The 26,248-nt window shown below is 42.0% G+C and overlaps 1 protein-coding gene and 1 non-coding gene across 7 annotated transcripts in view; one reads left to right on the top strand and one right to left on the bottom strand.

Moving 5' to 3' along the window:
* The window catches only part of LOC124604429 (polypyrimidine tract-binding protein 1), a 263,865-nt gene that overhangs the window by 81,672 nt on the left and 155,945 nt on the right, over positions 1-26,248 (bottom strand). For all 6 annotated transcript variants that reach the window (XM_047136477.1, XM_047136479.1, XM_047136481.1 and 3 more), the window contains exon 5: positions 13,193-13,330. In XM_047136477.1, coding sequence (XP_046992433.1) covers positions 13,193-13,330 — 138 coding nt within the window. The remainder of the gene's footprint in view (positions 1-13,192; positions 13,331-26,248) is intronic.
* Trnat-agu lies at positions 17,195-17,268 on the top strand. Its single transcript has one exon. It is a non-coding gene; the product is annotated as a tRNA-Thr (tRNA).

The following is a 26,248-nucleotide window of genomic DNA, read 5'->3' as shown; positions in this document are numbered from 1 at the left end:
CAAAATATCGTTGTCTAACACTGCGTAGGCCTAAGCTGTTAATACAAATAGTACACAAGACGTGGTTTACCGATCTGGTGTGGTTTCTCGATCTGATTAAGTCTGCTAGATAAAATAGGCCTTTCTCACACTGCAGAAATTGTAACACACACACACACACACACACACACAAATGGTCATTTTTATAACACGACAGAATGTAATTCAAGAAGAGCAACATAAAATGTCTATTACGCCAACAACAAGCAAAATGCTTTGTTAGCAAATTGTTTCACATTTCATTCATACGCTCCAGTTCCTCGAGCATGAGATCGAAAAGTAGTAGTACGAGATTTTTATATAAATTTGGAATCGCCATATTCTTCCCTAATTTGTGTGATGTCCCCGTTTCTTCTCCTTCCTCGTTCTAACAATCAATCTTGTAACTCAATCTTGTCGTAACTAACTCTGGAACTATTCCTGCCTTTGTCACTTATTCGACGGTTAACTTCACTAACCCTTCCAGAATACCCGGTTTAGTTTCCCTGATTATTCTCCGGTTAGGCGTTATGTTATTACAAACCATTTTCTGCGCTACTTCCAGAGTAGAACTTAAGCGGCTGCTGGACAGGGTCTGTACAACTAGCGTAGCGATCTGGCCAAAAACGACAAAATTTCATTTTCCTGTATACACCGAGAAGGTAATACGTAATCTTTCTTACTTGTTATTCCTTTTAGTCGTTTATTTCCACTCTGGTATTCTGAAGGGATTTCCCTAGTAATTATAATACCGCTGATCATTCGCAAACCCAAACAACAATCAGACAGCGATTGGCGTTCACTTGTTCGGCTTTACTCCGCTCAGCTTGTATAGCCCGGTCCCTTTTGCCTGCAGGAAAGCTTATTTCTAGGTGCGATGAGGATTCCCCTGACAGGCATCACGTACACTATGCACGCATTCAAGAATCAACTGATATTTTCTCTTTTTTTCCCCATGTGACCAAACTGGTGATGTCATCGGTCCTTCGGCTTACACACTAACTTATGCTAAGGACAAAACATACACCCATGCCAGAGGGAGGATTCGAACCTCCGACGGCCGGCAGGGGGGGGGGGGGGGGGAGACGCGCGAACCGTGACAAGTCGCCTGAGACCGCACGGCAGTCTGTAAACTGAAGAGCGAGCAGCGCTTTTGGTGGGGAAAGTGGCCTACAGGGCAACCCAAAATCAGTTGCCCGTTACCTATCTAGCGGTGTAGTTCGGCGTGCAGTGATATATGTCGTTTCTGTTCGTGGGATCTTAGTTGCCAATCTCAGTCAGTTGACTTTGAGTACTCACTGATATACTTCAGTATACGGAAGTGATGGATAATCACCCTGCATTGCAAGAAAATGTGCAGAATACGAAGGATATATTTACGCAGAACGAGCGTTCGATCGTCTCTAACGTTATTACAGCTTGTGTTAAGGGGGCTACATAAAAAGAGCTGTTGGCTAATATTACCAGTCCCAATCAAAAGGCTGCAGTTTATGCAAACTTCAGCCTCGCCAAAACAGGACGCATAAGGAGCGCGAAAAGAAGGCGCATGGTTTACTGGAATCACCGCGAAGAAAAACTAATAATTTAGGTAGAAAACCCATCGTTATAGATAGTTTCACAAAATCGGTCTTTCGACAAACGATGGAGGACTTTTACATAAACCAAAAACTAATGCCCACATTACGGAAATTAATCACTGGCTTGAAACAAAAAATACATTTTCGTTGAAGAAAGTTGTTTTACACAAGACATTGCGTGAAATGGAATTTACCTGGAAATACTTTTCACACGTTTACGAAGACAAGGACAAAAAAGCAGTGCGAATCGAACTAATATAAAACGTAATTATAAATTTCTGATTAATTTTTAAACACTCTTCGTGTTGCAAGAATTGTTAAGTTTTAATGCAGCCCTTCAAAGAGAACTACTACCTTTTAGTAGAAACACAAGGTAAGAGCAAGCCTTAAATTCTACAGACTGATTGCACTATATCTGGTTCGTCTTACGAATAGAGGAACATACATTCATATGAATAGGCATTCGGTTCTATGTTTGTAGTAGAATCCCGGCTTCCGTTGTTATGTTAATATTGCTCTGTAATGTTATGTTTCGAAGAAGCTATCGTCTTTTGTTTTCCTTATACTCTTAACGCATTTGTCTAAAAATAAACGCAGACGGGACATATCTGTACACGGCGTCGCCACAGATTTAAAGCGCGCGCGCCGCGGCAGGGACTGTACTACGTTGTGGAACAGCCTGTAGAAGCGCCCTGTGACGTAGCAGGGTAGGCAGAGTGGGGATTCGCGTGCTCGCTCTTCAGTTTAACGACAGACTTATACCCCGCGCGCCTTATGATTCTTTCAGAAATCAACTTACAGAATGTGTTCAAAAACCAACAGCGATGCGCATCAAAATCATATGAGTAACTGATAGACCAACGTGTGCTGGATGTTAGGCGCTTTGCGAAACAAGATTTTTCTCCTCAAGAATATGAATTTGGCAGCTTGAGTGTGGCAGTAAAATTTTTCCCGGTTGCATCTAGCTGCTTGCTGCGACTGCTTACACAGGCAACAGCCATATTTCTGTAGCCAGAAACGGGAGAAGGTACTACTCGTAGCCACTCAACCGAGCATGAGCCCGCTCGTAACTGCTAAAACGAATCTAATGTAAACAGTTGTGACGTCATACTCATCGGAGGCAATTTGTTGTTATGATGCATTGCATAGTCTTCCTAAAGCCTTTGACGATTTTGCTGTTGGAAAACGCTTGTATGAGCACAGTGTTTTGTTGTTGTATATGAAACATTTCCTTTGCAATTTAGCCGGCCGTTGTGACCGAGCGGTTCTACACACTTCAGTCCGGAACTGCGCTGCTGCTACGGTCGCAAGTTCGAATTCTGCCTCGGGCATGGATGTGTGTGATGTCCTTAGCTTTAAGTAGTTCTAAGTTTAGGGGACTGATTACCTCGTAAGTACCATAGTGCTCAGAGCCATTTGATCATTTTCCTTTGCAATTTATGTTTTATTTTAGTTTTCTTTCTCGTTCACGTTTTATTGTTGCAGTATTATTCTGCAGGAGCTGGTTACAGTAATATCCTTTGTTAGAGTATCGATTCTTACCTGCCAAAATTACAAAAATTTATCTGAAAACTAAAACAACGAAAAATTACCGGAATTCTAAAAAATTCCCGGTTTTCTCCCGGATGAAAAAATTCCCGGGTTTATCCCGGATTTCCTGGTTGTCCTGGGTCATATACACCCTGCCTGTACAAGGGGAAGGCATTTATCCGAGCTCATTATACCCTGGCGCTCATGTATGTGGAGAAGTCCACACGAATCCTAACACTGTACTTGGCTGAATCTGTGGACGGCCTCGGTGCACTGTTGTTCCGCGTTACGGATATTCGGCCAATTTCTGCTTCACGAACCTATACTGGGACAACTAGTTGGTGGCGTGACAATGGAACGAGAAGGCCACTCGGCGAAAACTCCACCTACGAATACGGTTCCAAGTGAAAGGGGGGTCTCAGCTCGGTATATAGATGTCTATCGTTGACAGGCGTTGAACACCAAGAAAGAAACAGGAAAACTTATGCGGGACCCCAATCTCGAGTAAATTTGTTGATTCCCATAGGAAACTGGCGTGTAATGCACTTCAATCCATCTAAAAAGGTATCCATTTGCTTTGTCGCGCAAATCAACTGCACTGTTCGGTTAGTTGGTTGGCTGAGAGAGAGAGAGGTTAAGGGATAAAACAGTAGGACCATGGATCCGTCATTCATGAGATAGTCCATCTATAGTTTGCGGAAGGAGATGATATGTAGAGAAGCAGTAAAACAACGCTACTGAAATTAATATTTAGCGTAAGTAGTAGAAAGTATATGGATGGGGTGGTCTGCAGGCCAGAGAGCAAAGGAGGACTCACTCCCGCCCCCCTCCCTCCTGGCTTTTATGCACCGAGAGGCGCGTCCCCTAATGTCTCAGTTCCCACCAACCCATAGTAGGCTTACGACAGTACCGTAATAAATAATCCGTCTAGCCGGGTTGAGGGAAGATCCGTAACAGTAGAAGTATAAACGCGAATAACGTCAAGCAGATCATTAGAACAGCCAACAGTAAAATGAGGCGAGAGAAATAAATAGGTCGGTAGATAGGTGTGCACAGTAAAGTGTTTCCCGGGCCTCAACAAGCGGGACAACTGCCTCCTCCCATCCCCCAATCCGTAACAGTAAATGCCTTAAAGGTGGAAATAAGCCCCACTCTCTTGAAGGAAGTACCAAAAATATGTTCAACTGTTCTTTCGTCAACAGTTATTATTGTGGATAAGATGTCCTTTAGATTCTGCTTTCATCTGAGTCTTATAGAAGGTGACACTCCTGAAAAAATTGCATGTAATAACCAATGGGACTCAAGAGTGGAAGAGCGATGACCAGCGCGCCTGGCGGAGAAGATAAGGTCAAAGCCGCCAGCGGCCACCATGTGGTGTGAAATACCGCAAGACATTCCACCACTGCCCAGATAGCATTGAAACGCTAGCTCTGGGAATCAAGTCCACTTTTTCGGAGAAAACTAAGAACTAGTTCCGCTCTCCGCCCATATCAGAAACGAAAAACACTAATGAAAAGGGTTTGGGTGGAGAGCCAGTAGGAGGGGACATTCAACCAAAATGTGAGCTTTTGTCATAACGCTCGCCAACCACAACGTGGGGATGGTGGCTCATTATATTAATGATGAAGGTACGTTATTCTGATACGAGCGACGGGACAATGAATTCCTTCTGGGCGGAACGGAAGCAAGAGCGCCCTGCGGCAGTAGTATCCTTGACAGCGCGAAAGTTATTAGAGTGTGAGCTAGCCCACTACACATTGTTTCCCAATGAGTAGAGGCCTTATCTGCTCCGGCAAAGCAGCGCCCGTGATAGTCAAGGAGATTGTTGGAAGAATAATCGCTTCTCTACTTCGTACCACGAGAAAGGCGGTCATGAATATCACAGGGTGACAAGAGGAACAGCCGTAAGTGCTCACTGAGTAGGATAAATGACGTCTTAAACGCCTCTGTGTGAATAGCAATGAGTGGCACGTAGGAACTTTTAAATATGCCTGAATCTCCCACTTCATGCAGTTGCTTTAAATCTATAGGCTGTTGCACTCCTACAATGCTTGGGACACAGCACGCACGCTATCTCCCTCTCGTCTCAATCTGAGCGGGAAAACACTCAGCTATACATCTAAAGGAATACTGTCACGGGCACTGGAAAACATAAAATGGTGTAGCGAATCATTGGAATCGAACTCGTACTGTAAATAAGAGGAACACCACCCACAATACGTCGGTGTGGTTGGGCTCCAGGAATCTAGAACAGCCGCGCATAGTGGCAGCGCGGTAAGAGACGCCATGTCACTGATTGCGCGGCACCTCCACCGTAGGTTTGAGTCCTCTCTAGGTCGTGCGAGCGAGCGCGCGCGTGCTTAGCATACGTTAGTTTAAGCAGTGTGTACGTCTAGGGACCGACGACCTCAGCAGTTTGGTCCCATAGGAATTCACACACATTTGAACATTTTTTGACTCAAGCACAAGCATGTTATAGTTAAACTGGTGCTGACATAATGGAGGTTAATCTATCAAATTACATAAAAAGCCAAATCGCTACAAGATCACGTAAACCAGCGATAAGAATTTATTCTTCATTCCTATCAGCAGAAAGAAGGCAGTTAATGGACACCGAAAATTCGTGCGTAGTCAAAAGGATTACATTACGTCATTCATGGGCTGTATCGAAAGTACACTTTGCCTGGAGGGAAACCAGCGTATCAAAGTGACCCAAGTTTTAAGCAGATGCATGTATATTTTGAAGTTATGAACTCCAGCAGCATTTGTAATCTGCATGTTGATAACTAGAGGTCAGTGCTTACCAAGGATGCCTCAGTAGCAGCACACACTGATGTGAATATGCGACAAAGAATAGTATAATCCTTGAAATCTAATGACATTACATTAATCCGCCTAACTACATATACTTACCTCTTCATCGTTCTAAAATACTGTTTAATATTCGAAAATACTAACTAAACATTTCAACTGAACAACTATTTGTTTCATTTTACTTCAAAAATTAGAAAGAATGAGCAGACCTTCGACGTTAAGTGTTAGAACTGAAAAAGTGAAAGGAAGTGTTAACGAAATAACTATCATTGTCATCGTCGTAGTAGTCTGTCTTTTTAAAACGCGGCACTTCAGTATTATGCAGTAAATGATAAATAATATTCTTACAAAAAATCACTCACTTGAGACCACAGTAAATGAGAATTCGCTGTCGATATTTAAAACAAATGTATTGCCAGAATGTCGTGACATTCTTGCGCTCATTCGTGCACATCTCTCGCTAGCCTTATCCAGTAATATTAAAAAAAAAACATGTCTATAGTAACTACTATTTCCCCAACATGGTCCTTGGTATTTCCTACGTCATATTATTCGGATGCACTCACAAAACAATCCACTTTCGAGCTATGCTGTGTACAGCCTACAAGTCTGCTGATAATCTCTCATTATTGCGCTACCCGTATCTTTCTTCTCTTTTGAGTAAGCCCGCAAAGCGACGTTATTACATGCTAACCACTAGCTTAGACTGGCAAGATAGAGCCTGCAATCATTCGTATACACTGACTAAGAAAAAAGACTCGAAACCTAAACCAGTTTCGCCGGATGTCGGTGTAAACCAAAGCCAGGCGACTCTGCCACCGAACTATCTCGATCTATCATCTGAGGAACATACATAGAAATACGTTTCGCCGAAAAATTCGAAGAAAAACCTGTGGAACATTCAACTTTTGTTTATGGGTGGTGTAAATGGTGCGAACTTTTGTTCATGGGTGGTGTAAATGGTACGAACACAACGAAGAAAGCAGCCGTTAATGAAAGAGTACATGTAAAGCCCTAGATCATGTGTCGAATAGCATATGCGAGATATCTGGGTGTCAAGTGTGTAATCATAGACTACAGACCTGTTAATTAAACTGAATTCGTTGAAGATTACACATCTACAAAGATAATAGTAGATAGCAGATCAATGCTGCCCAAGGCCCCAAATGATGCTAACGGAAAGGAAACAACTGCCGCGGTAATACGGTAGCATATTACATAAAAAGACAATACACCCAAAGAGCAGATAAGCAGTGGCCCACGTAATGATCAGCTCATTTTATTTAGGTAGTAGTGGTGTCATTAACTGTCGTATCGCTTCAAGGTCGAGTATCCAAACTTATATCCGGCCGCCGTACTAGCCTTGCAGCGCGATCGAAGTTCAGCACAAAACAACAGAGCAAAGTAGAATTTCACCCATAGGTACACCATGTTAAGCTGCACACTGGCAGCCCGCCACCGCACAAATGCGCTACGCCCCATCCACTGAGAACTCACTTCGTAGTACTTAACTCCTGCCAGGATGTAACCCTGGTCATGGTATACGAGTAGCCGTGTGCGTTCCTGACCAACGGCGAATCTTGTGCGGTCCCTCACACCTTGAGTATTTATTGTGCTACAATACTCTATAAATACAATGTGCGAAAGTGTGAGGCCAAGATCGGCACAATATTATTGTGCCATATTTATGCCCGGGACTTGGCAGGCAGTTGGAACTCTGTCTCCATGGAGCAAATCTCTGCGTTCGCGGTTGTAGAACTCAGATGTACACAGTATTGCGACAGCAATCGCTACGTACCGCAAAAAGAAAGGCATGAGGAAGCGGCGGTAGGCGAAAAACAGGCTTGGAAGCATTCTGTCCATGGCCAAGAGAACTTTCTGCAGAACCAGGTAACTATCATTATTTTAAGGGTGAACAAGGAATTTTTCAACAAATTGGTGAACTTCATTCCACCTTACGTTAACAGTAAAGACTGTTTCACATACTCGTCGGATTTCACTTTCCACGATGCTTGAAGCGATCACGAGGGTGGTTTGGTAAGCGTGGTAAAAGACGAAAAATGTTTCGTCAACAACTCACCTATAGTGCGTTTAAAATTAGTTGCGACTTTTGACGTTTGGCTCACCTGAGAGGACATGACGCCGTTGTCCAGGTAACACCAATGGCAAACCGGCTTTCCCTACCACGCCGCCAGCAGTTCGGTTGTTAAGCGGCCCTGTTGCCACGCCGAGTACCACGTGGTGTCAAGCATTAGAGCCACCTACGTTCATCAGCTCGCGATATTTTCTGGCGTTGAATTGCCCTACAGTCGTCAGGTATTGTGAACAAGTGTTTCGTGTTGGCGTTGCATTAATAACAACAGTGCAGCACGTATGAAAACGATATTGGCAATTAAAGGGGTCGTCCAAGAACACGTTCACCAGCTATAAATATAATTTTCTGTTGCAAAATATTCCTCCAAATCCGACAATAGAAATGGACAACGTGCAATACCTCTCGGTTGTTATGCATAAAGCTCCAACGATGCAGCGTAGGAATATGGCTATTTTCCTCGGGGTACAAAGAAATGTTCAACCGGATAAAATTGAACCAACTTGCCTAAGGCGAAGTTAATGGAACTTTTAGTGCTGTACAAGCTCCACGCTCCCAGGTCGTCGAAATGGCTAGGGCTAAAGAGCATAGTTTCATCAGGCTTCCTCCGTATCATGCTTTTAAATCCGACCGAGAATATACGAGATTACGCGAAAAGTAATGTGGCAAAAAACAACACGAAATTTACACTCAGTGAGGTTGAAATGCTGACAAAAGAAGTCATTGCAAATATTCTATCACAGGACTGGTCTCCGTCGTCAGCCATACCAAGAATGTAGATGAGAAGAAATGGATTCGTAAAGGACAGTGTCGCGTTTTGAGTAGTACGCTACATCTCTTGTTGCTGTCTTAACATTGCTTCTTTTGCCTAAACACAGCAGAGTTTACTGGTAATTTCTCACTAACATTCAAATGCAGGTGAAATTGTGGCAGAATCCTAAAACAGTGTATTATTAACTAGCGACTAAAAGCGGGACATATCAATTTAGTTATGAGAAAATCCATTTTCAGTATAAACAAATGTGCACCTTCTTCACTTATATTCTTGCAAAACCCACAGTAATTCTCGTTTCACAGGCTATTGATGCTCCTTCAAAATTACATTACATCATTAAAAAATCAGTTGCTTACATATTGCGGTGGATATGGAAGTTTCACATATAGATCATATGGCAAAATACTCTTCTCTTTGCGTACTATCATTTGCCAAAATGTTGTTTCTATATTTCAGACAGTTTGTAAGATACGAGGAATTTATGAATGTCTCATTTTGGCTTTTTCACTGGCAAGTGCGTTCGTGACGGAGCCCTTAACATAATTTAATTTTCTCAACGTAGATAGCTATATGGTATAAGTTTTAACGAACAATTTAATATGTTACCTGAATTTCATATGCATACACATGAAACGCAAATTCATAGCGACCCCTATTTTACACTGCGAACGTCTTGCAGCAGTTTAGCTAATACCGAAATATCACAAAAAAATGACCATTAACAAAATAACCGGTAATTCATCATGAAACTAACAAATGAAGCTATAAGATGTGTGAGGCTTAGAGTTTATTACCACATAGTTTCTTTAAAATCGATTGAGAAAGAAAGCCAAGAAGGCCTGGCGTTACAGGCGCATGCTGAAGCGTTCAGCACACGCTGGCAACTCGCTCCGCACGGAATTGCCCAAGTCGCAACTAATTTTAAACGCACTATAACTTCTCGACAAAGTCTCCTTTGACGGATAAATACTTGATCCAGCGATACTCCAAGTTTTTCCATCCCATCGGAAAAACAGGTTCTGTCAAACTCGTCAAAACACTCCTTGACTGGAACTACCACTTCCTCGTTTGGTGGTAATTTCTTCCCAGCAAGCCAAAGTTTCTAGATAGGGAACAGTAAGAAGTTACTTGGGGCTAAGTCGGTGAATCGGGTGGATGAGGTACCAATTCCAAGCTCAATTAAGGCATTTTCGCCTTTTGTTATCTATGATATGTGGGATGGTGCATAACCTTGGTCCCTCAGCACTTTTTGCATGCCAACATTCGTCTTTCTTCAGCCAGTGCAAGTTTCAAACGATCCGCAATGAAGCGTAACGAGGTTCAGTTGTGGTTCTGCCTTTATCCAAATAATGAGTAAGGTTTATTCCTTGGGAATCCCGGAAAAAAAAGAAAGAAACCGTGACAGCTGAAGAAATCGTCTTTCCTTTCTTCGCAAGTCTTGCGGACTGCGATTAAATATTACCAAGCATTGTGTAGAAATGCTGTGCTGGATGTGTTTTTAGTAGACTACGAGCAATCGCGGCACCCTTCGCATACAGCTTCTTCATAGGCAATTCTTCGTGCAGGGTATTATGCACTCGCTCAGTTGTGATGCCTACAGTCAATCTCACGAATTTATATTCGTCGGTCTTGCATTACAGTATCATGAATTTTGTCAATGGTTTCCTTTGTGCTGACCCCTACTGGACGGCCGAATCGCGCTTCGTCTTCGGTGCTTGTCTTGCAATTTTTAAATTCATTACTCCAAACGTAAATGGTCTTCAATGATGGTGCTGAGTTCACGTGAACTTCATCCAGTTCCGTGTTGAGTTTTGCGGCAGTCCAGTCCTTCAAGTGAAAATGTTTCACAGCACGAAACTTTTCTCCATTTTCAACCGCAGTCGACACACTGACTAGACGGCTGTCAACATTAACTGCACACTGTACATTGTTGCAATTCTTTATATGGTCACTGGAATAATGTTCCACTCTTTCATGGAAATATGCCAGACTTATCAAACCATCCTACTATAAACATGAAAAGAATAAGATTCATTACTATAGAGGATTGGTAGGTTGAGCTGTTATGTATCTCCACTATACATAATTCAAGCTTCTGGAATGAACAAATAAGCAGTTGCAATGGTATTTCCCTCCGCGTACATACTTTTGTCGAATGCTTCTACTGCCAACTATTGATTAAGCGGTTAATATGGAATCCAGTTACTTCCCTCAATGCACGTCAACAGATGACTACTTTCCTCTACCTTTCCTACTGTTGTCTGCAAATAATGAAGTTTCGGCAGAAAAAACCGCGTATTAGGAAATACTGTACCACCCTAACACGGTAAAATATATTGCGCAATATGCTGAGAGCGCGTTAATATTTTTAAAGCCTTTGTGCAAACCATCAATACTGGCCCCAGACTGTCAATACGACTGTCAATTACGTATTATGAACAATCGTGTTAATGGGAAAGGGGGTCTTCATTATTCCGAAAGTCTTCAGGAATAATCTCGCGAAAGTTTTCATTACATAAAATTATTTCTACAACCGCTCCTGGTCTTATGATTTCATACAACATTTAATTCCCAAACCGGCTTCTGATACAAAGAACATGCCAAAGCTACACTTTCGGATTACGCAGATCAGTAATGATGCAAATAAATAAATGATTTTCCCAGTGCCCGGCTGTTCTCCGTTTGTGAGTGCAAATTGCTTCCGACAGTGCGACTAACACGAGACAGCGAGGTGTGGGAAACCATTAGCGCGCTGTGTACAGAGAAAATATTAGCGGGAGGAAACGGAAGGTCGCTTCCGGCCGCTATTTGTGCAAGAACCGGACGAGAGCGAACTCTGCTACACGGTGGCCAACAGCCGCTAGCTATTTCCCGCGGCTCTCAGTGGTAGCAGCTTCTACCTTACTTTCCACGATCTGCTTTATGGCTCACAACAGCTTCTGTTTCAAGCGTTTAACGTGCCCCTACTTTTGCAACTACACGGTACAGTAATTAAAGACAACCAGTTTCCCTCGATGTGAGCTGACAAATGGAAAAAAAAGAAGAATAAAAACCGTAATGCTGAGTCCGTCATTAAATTTCATGACACCTCCCCTCCCCCCACCCCTCGCCCGATAGGCAATCACCAAGAAAGTAATTGCTATCCACCTGAAATGACAAGACGAACTGTGGTGAAATTCGGGAAAGGATTCGTCAATATGTCAACAATGGTGGACACCATTTACCTTGCATAATTTTTAAAATACTCTAATGTTAAATGGATACTATTTCTTGTTCGCAAATAAAAGTATGTTTTCCGTATCTGTCACAACCTTTCAAAATGCGGGAGTTCTTATTGTCGGACCCTGTGTAACATTATGTGTATCTATTTCTTACTACTTTCAGTATGTCAAACTTAAAGAGTTTTTACGCTTTGTGTGTTAGACTTCACCTTTGAAAGTGAACTTCACGAAGCGTAACACATGGACAACTATTGGAAACACTGCAGAGCGCTTCCTATTACATCCCATGACGCCAGATTTAAGTTCGTTATACCTCATTTGAAGGTGGCAAATGAGTAGTACGTATTTTAATAGTACTTACTGCACATTATCGAACTTTTAGGAGAACAAATTGACATTTTATTCAAATGACCGTCAATGCAACAATCATTTCGAACAAATTACAAGTTCGGAACCGAAATACAGACGCTACCTTGTTTCAGGTATAAGTGTTACAAAAATCTAAGGACACTACCAGTGCCAGAATCTGAAGTCTAACGTAGTATCTAATATCAACGTCTCCAGTTTTAACCCCAATATTCTCCCTCCCTCCCATAGGATTTCTTGTTGGAAACTGAAGACTTCAGAATGCATTTGAGTGAGGCTACAACTGAGGAAAATTACATCAGATAGTAAGGTCGCCAACTGAGTAAAGGTACCCACAAAAGCTTTAATCACCAAATGCTGAAGCCTACCATGTGCGGTGAGTATTCCTTTAACAACTTGTAAATTTTGTTGTGCCTTACCTTCACAACTGTTTTACCCCTCATATCCACCATTTATGACAGATCAGCCTGCTGTCATTACAGCCAAGGCCTCTATTGTTTACTCTTGTGTCCGCTTGCATTCTAGTCTGCCAAGCGAATTGCCAATTACGCTCAGATACGCTGTTTTAGTGCCGTTATGTCAGTTTTCCGCTTTCCCCTATACAACGACTATTTAAGCGGCGGTGTTTCTCAAACCCTTGCCTTTCTACATTTCCAACCCACTTTCACCTTCAGTGCAAATCCGAAGCTTATTGTTTAACGGCTTGAAGCACGACCTTGTCTTTAAAATGATTTTCTCACTCAATCCAGCATGTTAAATTAGGTGCTATGCCGCACAGCGGGTTAAGTTTCACACTCACCTGACAGAGCACATCTAGAGTAACTGGATAGACCATGTGCTCGATGATGACACGGAGTACTGTGTTTGGTCCGCCTTGGGTCTCGTTCTGACCAGACAAGGCGGAAGCGGCCTGCAGCGCAGCCTGTGCCGACGCGTTCTGTAAATACAAATACACAAAATATTTGAACTGTCTAAAGCACAAAGAATTTTATCGATGATCTTAGGATACGAGGATAAGAGACGGGCACACGTCATCAATACAGTCTTCCTACAAAGAGCAATCAATATAATTATGTTGTCGATCTCTCTCCCCCTCTCTCCGTGTGTGTGTGTGTGTGTGTGTGTGTGTGTGTGTGTGTGTGTGTGTGTGTGTGTGTGAGAGAGAGAGAGAGAGAGAGAGAGAGAGAGAGAGAGAGAGAGAGAGAGAGAGAGAGAGGGGGGGGGGGGGGGCATTTTAAGCTACAAAAAAGACCAATGTTCTGATACATTCAGCAACTTGGTGGACGTTTATAGGCCGATTTCCGTTCCTGTGCAGAAATATTCGGGGCTAGTTCTCGTATCTGCTGCACGTACTCATCAGAATTCACTAATTCACATAGCGATGGCGTATGGTCACATCATTTAAGGTGTTTTGTATCTACAAGAATAGTATCCAGAGATGTAAAGTCTTAGATAACTGTTTACTAAATGCTTAAGTACGTTATTGCTGCAACAGTTTATTTACCTACACGCGAAGGTATCTAAGTGATGTACAGTCGCGTAAGATGCAAATCATATTTTTAAGTGTCTCGCAATGTCTCTTGGAATCCGACATGTAATATACATATGTTTATACAAAGTAAAAATTCTTTTGTAAGTTAATTAACTTTTTTTTTAATGGTGGACATTTTCTGAAGCAATGGGCAGTCAAATCTTTCGCCACTGTCTCGTGGAAGAATCTTAACAAGTTCCAACGACATCCAAGAAAACTGGCCAGATCTCTTAAGATAAAGGTTTTAAAAGGATGTAGGCTAAATAATTCTGAAGCAGGTGACGTAAGTCCTAATTGAGCAGCCTTGCTATGGTGAAAAATCTGCCGCCTCCCCCGAATGGACAGGAAAAATCAGCGCGAACCAACATAGACACGCCACACTGGGGATAGCGATCTGAGTTAGGGGGTAGGATGTGGTTCCGAAAAATGTGGCTGTCGGTCTATACCAGCTCCGTCGAACAATTCAAGTTTCGATTAAAAACAAACAAAACGTAGCTGGCCGCTGTTAAATTTGGATTAAAAACAAACACGGCTGCTCTTAACGTGTTACAAAATTCTATTACAACACGGCTACGCAAACATGAAAATTTATTATAGTAGCGACCCAGTGCGAATAAACAGGAGAGGAAAATTGGGAAATTAATATGAATAACAACAGTTATTGAACAACAGCTGCATTTGCATGCAGTTAAACGCTGTTTGATGTTTCCTTCTTACTTTTGTGATCCATAACCAGCTTATACGAGAAGCTACCAGACAGCAAATCGGATCAAGACTATGATTTTATTTTCATTCACACCTGACAAAAAAAGTTAACAGCAAACTCATAAGCGTTGCCTTTAACACTTTAAAGTGTTAAGCGAAATAACTCGCGTGCATTCCACAAGACGAATTTATGCAGTCATAGCACACATTGCAGTTACAGCATTAAAATATGACAACGCTTGAAAGGGAGGTGCATACTTTTGAGTCAGTACAGTATTGTTTTTATAGATGCACAAAGAAGTCCACACTTGTCTGCTATTTTCTTGTTTAGTCCTATTGACAGAGTATATTCTTTCCTGACATGATTCACGTGACCAGCTTCATGAGTAAGAACAACTTTTTTCCCTCCTGTGTATTTCATCACAATAGTGGATGAGTTACGAATGGATGTCTTAGAACGTCATATTATATAGCAGACTGTGTGTGTGTGTCGTCTCCCAAACTACTCCAACGATTTCAACCAAACTTGTTACACAAACAGCAAACATCGTATCAACACCGCGGAGGGTTTATAACAACCTAGCTCCAATAAAATAGGACAATTTTTCCAGCTCCTGCAATATAGGATACCCAGCATTATTGGTGTGTTAAGTAGGAATAATATCGCCCTGCTTTGCAGGGCAGTCTCCACGACAGAAGGAAGAGTGAGTTTTTAAGCCTCTGGCTAGTAGGCTGCACTCCAGGTAGAGAGAGAGGGGGGGAGGGGGGGGATGAGATCAAGAAGGACCTGATTTGGGGAGAGTGTGTGTGTGTGTGGGGGGGGTTGCAAGACGCCGACAGGATGTGGGAAGTAGGCGACGAACAGTGGGTGTAGTACGATATGGGCAATCTTCTGACTACTTCTCAAAGCTGCAGCGACATCGGGGCGCCAATAACAAGACTTGCGACACCTTTGCACCTTTGTTGTATATCCCTGGCGAGAGGTTATCACTGCGTCTTTTGATATGCAACCTCTGACCAGTCTGTCCCCTCTCCAGCGTCTGTACCAAGTCCCAATTTTTACACAGACCAACTTTTTTTTCACAGTCCGAGCTAGCCACTGTCACAAATGATGATGATGAAATGATGTGGACAATACCTCCACCCAGTCCCCGGGCACAGAAAATCCTCAACCCGGCCGGGATCGAACCCAGGACTATGTGATTCAGAGGCAGCAACGCTAGCCATTAGACCACGAGCTGTGGACGTCTCTCCATAGTGTGGCGGATAGTGGTGGGTTCATAGGTCACTGGATGGAAAGCCAAAGAGAGAGAATGGGCTGCACTGCTGGCTCCTTACGCCTTAGCAGCAGAGATGAGGAGCTACCCAGTTCCAATAATACTTCTGAGGCAGCATGGAATGTCTTTCCTGTTGGTCAGGAGCCGCTTTTCTTGTCTAGTCTGGACTTGGGCAGAGTGCAGGTATGCTAATCACTGGGAGCTCCACCGTTAGGCGGCTAAAAGAGTCCCTCAGGAAAGAAGCATGCAGGGCGGGAAAGAATGTCTGTGTGCACTCGGTACGTTCGCTGGATGGTTTCGTCTGTGACGTGGAGGCTACAACCGGTTGCAAACAGTGACGCCACGAATGACACCTATGTACTGAGGCCATCCCCCACTCTTTTCGGTGATGGGTGATTTGGTGAACGCAACTAGTATCACACCGAAGATGCAGGCTAAGCAATTTATAGGATCGTACTCAGTGTCAGTTACGATTCTCTAAGTTGGAGCAGAATTCCCTTCAAAAAGTCAGGAATGCACTAAACGCAGGAAGCATCTACTAGAGTGTAAAGAGGATGTGGCGTGTCTTGCAATCAGAGACGAATTGCCTGCTAAAATCTGAAGTTACATCAGCTACCGTGTTCTCAGAAAATACTCTTCCTCGGAGATCAGATACCGAAAATGTTCATCTGAAATTAGTAAACAGCAGATGCATCCAAGGAAATGTCCCATAATTGGCATCGCTTATAGAAAGTAAAAATGCCAAGATAGTACCAAGAACAGAAAGTTGTTTACCGAAAGCGGATAGCAATGACATCCTAAGTTCAGATTGGAAAATTTACCTTCGGGATGGTTTGTTGCCAAGGGTGGCAGCGTATTTATTGAATAAATAAATCTACAGTATATAGGGAGGTTGCCACGTATACCGAATGTGAATTAATCCGGATGAAGTGCGGAAGGTAGGTCAAGACTGCTAATCTGATACCTTTCTACACTGCCTGGGTCAGGAGTGGTAGTGGTAGTTTCACGAGAGAACTTGCAAAATATCATTAGTAATTTTCCTGGTTAGGACGTTGTAACAAGCGATGACTTCAATTTGGCATATTTACATTGGGGGACTCATGCCCTCAAAACTGTTACCAGTGACAGTACATGTGACATTATTCTGAAATGTGAGTGTTGTGTCCGAAAGAACACACATACCATTGGTGATCTTGCAGTTCTCTAAGAATGAAATACAGTGAAATCCAGGCCTTTGTAGCTTCTTACGGGCGTTGATAAATATCTACGGGGACAGGTTAAAATGTGTGCCCCGATGGCTCAGTTGGACAGAGCGTATGCCAAGTAAGCAGGAGATTCCGGGTTCGAGTCCCGATCGGGGCACACACTTTCAACTGTCCCCGTTGATATTTATCAACGCTTGTAAGCAGCTAAAAAGCTCTAGATTTCACTGTATTTTCATTATTCTGAAATGTCTTGTCAAAAAATTACTTCGAGCGGATAATATGAGAACCAGCTCGAGAAGGTAACGTCCGAGACCATCTACAAATCAAATATACCTGCGCGTACAGAATCGGATAACGTACACGAACGTGTCAGTCATGAAAGGGTTTTGCAGAAACTATGACTACAGGTATAACAAGATATGTTAAGAAAGGTAAGAAAATATTTTTGCTTATCAAGAGTGACAGGATACAAATTGCAGAGTACCTAAGTAGTAATCATCAAACATTCATTGCTGAGGATCAAGATGTGGAGCACAAATACAAAAATTCAAAATCATCGTTCAATGTGCCATAGACATTTATATTTCAAACAATGTCTTATGAATGTGAAGACCCACAGTGGTTTAATAGTCATGTTAGGATATTGCTACGTAAACTAAGTGTTTCACTGCTGACTCAAGGTAAGTCAAAAACTATTCACAAACAAAAGCGAAAGTCAGCTTAAAGAGAGCAATGAGAGAGGCGTTCAATGACTCTGAAAGTAAAATTTTGCTAAACAATCTGATTAAATTCTAAGAGGGTTTGGCCTTATGTAAAATCAGTAAACAGCGCGAAATCCTCTATTCATTCATCAGTGATCATATGGGGGGGGGGGGGAAGCGAGGGGGGGGGGGGGGAAGCGAGGGGGAGGGAGAGGGGGACGAGAGAGGGCGAGAGAAATGCAGTACGCACGTGTAGAGTTTAGACAGAGAGTAGAAAAAGGAAAGTGGGCACACATGCTCCTTGGTCAGCAAGGTGGCTTCACCAAATTTCCATGTTTGTTGTGCGTATAGGACAGTAGGGCAAGGGATCTACACTGGTGCAGAAAGAACTGGCCTATGAGGGCGTCTTTAATACCCGGTGAGAAGATCATTCTATGCAAAAACCTTTTAGATAAAAAAAATACTCCTACCACCTCTACATATAAAGTTAGGCCGAATGAAGCAGTTTGTAAAGGCTTTGCCTCAACATGGACCATGTTTTAAGTATCTGCCAAAAGTTTCCCCACCTTTCAGAAGCTAAACTAAAAGAAGGGGTCTCTGTCGGACCTGACATTAGAAAATTGATGTTTGATGTTAACTTTGAATCCAGAATGACAAATGAGAAAGAAGCATGGGTATCATTCAAGCCAGTCGTTACAAAGTTCTTAGGACATGAAAAAGACCCACAATATGTTTCTATTATAGCTACAATGTTAAAGAAGTTTTAAACTTTAGGATGTTTAATGAGGCTGAAAGGTCACGTTTTGAACAGTCACCTTGATTACTTCCCAGACAAGATGGGGGATGTTAGTGAGGAGCAAGGAGAGCGTTTTCACCAGGACATTTAGGAGAGAGAAAAACGCTACCAAGGCCGCTGGAACAACAACATGATGGGGGACTGATGTTGGTCATTTCACCGAGAAGTTCAGCAAGCGACTCATCGTGAAACAATACAAACCAATTCCAGCTGAGAAGTGAAACCCCTACTAACACATTGTTTTAAGTTGCTTACTGTAAATACAAACTGTGCTTATATTGTAACAAAGCGTGTCATTAATTTCCCCATTTACCATATAGCATAGGATTTTTTTAGTATACAATAAAAAGCATATTGCTCGAAAACTATGGGTGATACAAAAAACTAAGGCTGTATTTGGGTTTAGCTCAAAAATCTATGAAGATCGGCTATCAAAGTAAAAAAGTTTCCCAAAAAATTTTTCGTTCGCCTGTGTCACCGAACAATGAAATTAACTTGACAGGCGGACTGTTTTCTTTTTGTCGTAATGTATTAACAGGTGCTAGCTTAAATAGCAACCGACACGTGCCAGTGCCGTGGTGGAGGTTGCTGTCGCCCTCTTATAGCGTTCCCCAGATAAGGTCGGTTAGGAATTACTGGACCAAGTTGGTACGTTCATTACGAGTTTCCGTATCTCGACGGTCGCTTTTATTAAAAGCCATTATTAAGCCGAATAGAATTCCATGATGCAGCAGGGAGTTGGGACTACCGCCCGTGAGCTTACCGATTGGACAGGGCCGCATCGGCCATCAGAACAGTATCATTGGAGGTTCAGTGCCGCCACTAGTTACATTATTTGTAACGCCACGTAATAAAGCAGCTAACTCCAAGTCCAACAACCAAGTACGCCCTCCCGCATTATTGTTCTGCGAAGTACCAAGCATTACCTTGGAAACGAAACTAAGCAAGTCTACGAACTTCGCCAGGTGCCGTAGATGGATGGATGGTTTGGGGAAGGAGACCAGACAGCGTGGTCATCGGTCTCATCGGATTAGGGAAGGATGGGGAAGGAAGTCGGCCGTGCCCTTTCAGAGGAACCATCCCGGCATTTGCCTGGAGTGATTTAGGGAAATCACGGAAAACCTAAATCAGGATGGGCGGATGCGGAATTGAACCGTCGTCCTTCCGAATGCGAGTCCAGTGTCTAACCACTGCGCCACCTCGCTCGGTACGTGCCGTAGAACTTCGCAGATTCCATTAAAGGAGTTATTAGGGTTTCATGGGCTAGTGAATGCCAATTCACCGACTAGTATCATAGCTCCTGCTAGGGCCTACAAGCTTTTCACTAATTCTGAGTGCTACCGAGAGCAAAGCTTATATGAAGAAAATAAGACAAGGACCATTAACGACTGCAATACACCAATGATCGATCTGTTAGATAAAATTTTGTAGTTATGCTGCTACAGCTGCCAGACGCTGCGCATTAGGACGAAATGGAGTCACAAGGCTGTAACGAAATTTTGCGACCACAGCAGGTCGGCGCTTCTTGGAAACACTGTCGCCCGAACTTCAAAAAAGTGAATGAAATAATGATGTGCATAAATAGATAAAAATATCGCATGACTACGTGACTGAACCTGTTACTACATTAATCGTAACAGTCAAGTAACTAGGTGTGTGTGTGTGTGTGTGTGTGTGTGTGTGTGTGTGTGTGTGTGTGTGTGTGTGCGCGCGCGCGCGCAGACCAATTTAAGGCTCAGCAACTACAGAAATCTATACATGAAAAAAGCTGATGTCAGGCCCAGATTTTTGGAAGAATCCTAAGGTAATGAAAGTCACCTACAGAAGACAACGCTTACAAAATCCAATCCTAACTCTGATATTGTTCGTCGTCGTGTGGCCGTAAGGTCCTAGAAAACTGTCAAAGGTGTTAAACAAAATCGCTCTTATCTAGCCACGGATTTGCCAAGCAAAGCCCGTACATGTTCAAACGTGTTTGTCTTACCTCACGTTAATGCAGACGCTGTTAAAGTTTACGAGTATTTTCACAATAGTTTAGATCAACTTTCTTCGAATGGACAGTGAAACTTATTAAAACTTGTTTAAGCAAACTATTCAGTCAAGTTCGCTCGTATCTAACTAAGGATGTATGAAAAGAAGCCTGTATACACGTCAACCTTACTTTTGAAGCAAACGATTTTCGTATAAGCAGTAAGGTGAAAGGAGTATATAGAGGGTCTGTACAACGGCGATGTTCTTGAGGTCAAGAGCAAATTAACGGAATGGGCAGTGCCTCGAAAGGAGGATATAAGATGAACATCAACAAAAGCAAAACGAGGATAATGGAATGTAGTCTAGGTAAATCGGGTGATGCTGCGGGTATCAGATTAGGAAATGACACACTTAAAGTAGTAAAGGAGTTTTGCTATTTGGGGAGCAAAATAACTAATGATGGTCGAAGTGTAGACTGGCAATGGCAAGGAAAGTGTTTCTAAAGAAGAGAAATTTGTTAACATCGAGTATAGATTTAAGTGTCGGGAAATATTTTCTGAAAGCATTTGTATGGAATGTAGCCATGTATGGAAGTGAAACATGGACGATAAATAGTTTAGACAAGAAGGGAATAGAAGCTTTCGAAATGTGGTGCTACAGAAGAATGCTGAAGAATAGATGGGTAGATCACAAATAATGAGGAGGTACTGAACGGAATTGGGGAGATGAGAAATTTGTGGCATAACTTGACTATAAGATGGGATCGGTTGGTAGAGCATATTCTGAGGCATCAAGGGATCACCAATTTAGTATTGGAGGGCAGGGCGGAGGGTAAAAATCGTAGAGGGAGACCAAGAGATGAGTACACTAAACAGATGCGGAAGGATGTAGGCTGCAGTAGGTACTGTGAGATGATGAAGCTTGTACAGGATAGAGCAGCATGGAGAGCTGCATCAAACCAGTCTCTGGACTGAAAACCACAACATAATTTGGCACTTGTGGGAATGGCTACAAATGCTGCTGAAGCATTTCTAGATTCATGGAGAGCTGCATCAATGATGTCCTAGGACTGAAGGCCATAACTGACTCCGGCAATGTGTTTAAAGACGACGCAAATAATACGTTGGTCCAGGGAAGGGTTTAAAATCAGTGATAAATGTACAACTGGAAACCTGTTATTGGAAATATTACAACCAGAATCTAATGATTACAGAAACTTTCTGCTGATAAGACAGTGAAACGTTTATTAACTACTTTAGCGTTACTTCGCCCTCATATTAAAAAGGAGGCTCATATATATGAAAATTTATTCTCTTCTTCTCGGTCCTCTAATGACAGTTCATTAAAATACCACAACTTGGGAACATGTAACTCACGTTGTCCATGGAAGACCCGGAAAACTATTTCTTTTATTCCCGCTTGTGTGTTATTGTAAGCGTAAAATATTTATTTTGATCATATCCTTTTCATGCGTTATGTGGCTGGAAAAGATGCAATACCTCTACCCGTTTGGTAACTCCCAGTGCTATTTTGTTTTTATACTAGATCATAGTTTCTGTAGTTGCGAAACTAACGACGCAGTGAGTTAAATTATAATAAATCAATTTTCCACTAAACATATAAGGCGACACATCGACACAGACAATGTCCGCCTTCTTGCCGAACTCTCACAAACACGTCGAACACTATCTATGCTTGACAAACAAACAGCGTCGTACACGGTCAAATAATGGCAAGCATAGCTAAGTTTGACGAAATGATGGTAGTTACAGGGGCCTTTAAGCAAATAGGATTAACGAATGAGAAAGTACATTGCAAACGCAGCTCTTAAAGCTGCTCGAAAATTTCCATCGGAATAGCTACAAGAATAGCACTACGCACATTCACATAATTCGGTGCGCACCCCTTCCCTTGTATCCAGTGAGGCAAATGTTTCAACAAATTTCGGATAGTGAAGAAGACAGTTAAATCACAAAGATACATCCTTACATAAAGCATTAATATCGGTCGTTCTTCCCTTAATGATCATGATACATCATTAACACAGTTTTAAGTTGGCTTGCCGACTATCGAATGGGGGACCATCAATTGCTAATTTTTCGTCAATTCATTGCGATTTATGCAAATTAATTTAATAACAGTGAATGAAGATCTTCAATTTGTCGTGCGCCCAAGGAAATTATCCAACTATTACTTCTTCGAAGCTCCTAAAGCCATTAAAACGCGACCCTTGAGCAAGAAATTATACGCTGTTAGAAATGGGGTCAAACGCAATTTTATTCATTTCTTCTGAAACTTTTGATTAAAAGTAACCGTGAGATTAGAGTTCCAATCTACCACCGGTGACAAGAACACAGTCGCCAACGGGACGCCTGGTCTTCTGAAAAGCCCGCGAACTGATATTGAGTGCAAGTGGCAGGCCAAAGGCGACAGCTACCGACGCGCATCCTTCCGCAGATTGAATTTTAAAATTGCAGCAGGAATTATGTCGTGAGGGGACTACACCAGCACACACGAGGGTACCTCCTTCGTTACTTATTTACTTCCAATCTTCACCTTTAAGTCGGATGCGAGGCCGTTAAGTCCACTGTGGGTAAACATGGTGCCCGCAATAGTGTGGACCATTGCTACATCGTAGGATCTACGAGATCCTTCATAATGTCAAAACCGACAACAGGCTGTATGAACTGCGTCAAGCAATTATTTTTAAGGTTGTTCTAATCGCGCCACAAGCAGCTCAGTGTAACAGCATTCACGGGAGGTGTACAAACAGAAGTCACTAAGTGCTACAAAATTTTCTATGTAAGTTTATCTGCCAACAATGAGGACGAAATGAGTTCCTAGGCAGCGAATATAAATTTTCAGGTCTTCCCTAATTTACAAAAACCATCTCTTGGCAATGAAATCTCATCTACAAGCTTCCCGATCGAAGTTCTGGAAGTAAATAAATGGTCCTACGGTGCAACTTCCTCGTTTGCATTGAGATTTTCACATTGTGTGTTGAGCATTCGTCCATACAGTAGATCTGTATAGGGAGCACGTGATATTGGAACAACGTAAATGGCCGATAACAACCGACCTCAGAACGTCAATGTTCTGTGTTGAATCTGTAGGGCATAGAAACATGTACCAAACAGTAAATAAATAATGAACACTACATATTCTACGACTTTTTGTCTACAGACTGGTTTTTAACTAAGCGCCACCTCTGTTAATAGTTCCAGTGATGATCTAAGTATACAATAATTCTTACTGCTTATTACACATCAAACGTAGCGTGTTTCTTAACAATGTAATTGTTAAGCATATTGTCAACAACCACTGACGTCTCTCGTCGCCGAATAGTTCGCTGGTGCACTTCCATAACATTTCGTAATCATCTTCAATGTTAAATACCACGTGAAAGTAAGCGTTGACGATACTTTTTATTTGTAATATTTTTTTTTTCAAAATTTGATACTACATTTACACCAACAATGTACTCACATAATTCTAAATGTCACTTATATTAATTAAAAGAAAGCTTTCAAACAATATGGGTACACGCTGTCTGACACCATGAATGTATGGACTGACTCAACAATGTAACTCATTAGTCTATGCACATCGGCGACAATAGCCAACGCCCCTGGCTTAAGACGGTGTTACATTATCAAATTTCTTTATCGAAGATTTGATCAAAGATATCACATATTCGTCAAATTTATTTGAGAAAGATCTTTGACATGGCGTTTAAAATGGGTATTACCACAGAATTACTAAATAAAAACTAGACCGCGTATTGGCGCTAGTGTCGCGTCCCCACATTGAACGTGATAGAAGTCGCCATTTGCAGGGAAACAGTGCGTAAACATGGTTGGTTCGTGTACTGCTTTTAATTGTAACAGTAAGAATGGAAGCAAAGACGAAGACGGGAACAATGTTACATTTCACAGGTCAGTCATTTCTGGTTGTTTGTTACTTTCTATTACTCGTATATAGTATTTTCGTGGAGAAATAATACATCATTAGCGTTTGTTTAGGTTTCCCCTTGCAAATTATTTTCTAAATCGAAAATGGATGGTTGCTACTCGAAGAGAGAACTTCCAACCGACAGCAAATCATTTGGTGTGGTCTCTTCATTTTGAAGAGAATTGTTACATGCAAAATTATGTAAATAAACGTCAGCTGAACGACGATGCTATACCGACAGTATTTGGATTTCCAGCTCATTTGAAAAAGGTATAGTGTCCTGGAAATTGTGCAATATAAGCCTAGGTTAAATAGTGTGGAAATATTGTCAGTGTGTATAATTTTTAACGTTCCTTTTCCAGGTTACCAAGGCAAGGAAACCTCCAAAGCCAAGAAATGTTGAGAGACAGCAGAAAACGTGTGTGTTAATGTGCATGTTTCTGGTTACACTGAAGACCACAATTATTTACGTCCATCAGGTCCAAGTAAGCTGAAGGAAAAGTTCGAGAAAATTGAAGAAAGGAAGGAAGCAAAAATTGTGCAATGTAAGACTAAGTTAAATACAGTGAACAAAAAGTGCAAAAGACAGACGCAAAAGATTTGCAAATTAGCAAATATTTTAGAAGAACTAAAAGATAAAAACTTACTAAACGATAAAGTAATCTCGCTTATTAACGCTACTTACAGTGACATGTTATTGGAGAGGGCCATTACAATGTTGTATGATGTAAATGTCAGTGTGTTAGCTGTTACTTATGATGGACTTTCCACTGATATTGCAATGGCAAAGGAATTAGGGGCAATGTAATTATCTAATGCAAGTAACTATGTAAACTCGTTCCACCTTGTCAGGAAAGAGCCTTACATTCTTAAATTTCGCGTCTCTGTGCAGAGGTATATCGGAAATTAGGAAACTTCATTCATTTAAGTATACTTTTAAAATAGACTCGAATATTCAGTATTTTTTTAAACAAACGTATTTAATTTGTGCTTCAATTTGCTCTTGTTGCGTCTCATATACTTCAAACCACAACCCCAGTACTAGCATTCATCCCTGCAAATAGCGGCGATCAGCTGCTTCAATTGGGGGACAGTTCTCCAATACGGTGTGGTAGGGGCTTGGATATTACACTGTCATGATATTTTTCGTCGAAGTTCAAGATGGCTGACAAGAACAACTTATTAACCGCAGCAGATGCATGTACCACAATTGCACTGTACGCACATGTGGCAGAGAGGGGGTGGGGGGGGGGGGGGGACGTACCCGGGAGAAGCCGTGGTTTTTACGAAGAGACGATGAAAGGATTCCACAAAACTTGTTATGTGAGCTTGTTGTGGAGGACGTCAAGTTTTACATAAATTACTTAAGAATGGATGAGCATACATTTCAGTATGCGGTCAGTGAAGTCTATCCTCATATCACACAGCACAATACTCACTGAAGAACAGCTATATCTGCAGAAGGCAGGCTCCATGTCACACTCCGATTCCTAGCTACAGGAGAGAGTTACTCTAGCTTACAGTACGGCACTAATACCACAGTACACACTGACGAAAATACCTGAAACGTGTGCAGCAATTTATAAAGCAAAAGGGTCATTGTCTTAAGTTAATTAAATGTTTACTACACTTTATGCGCATTAAGAACCATTTTTACTTTGTAAACAAGTCAATTACATTTTGTGTCCGAAAACCGTATCTCACGGCTAATGAGCTCA

Source organism: Schistocerca americana, chromosome 1 (genome assembly GCF_021461395.2).
Source record: "Schistocerca americana isolate TAMUIC-IGC-003095 chromosome 1, iqSchAmer2.1, whole genome shotgun sequence".
Taxonomy (NCBI): Eukaryota; Metazoa; Arthropoda; class Insecta; order Orthoptera; family Acrididae; genus Schistocerca; species Schistocerca americana.
Note: the sequence above shows the minus strand (reverse complement) of the source record. Positions and strands in the feature narration are given on the sequence as shown.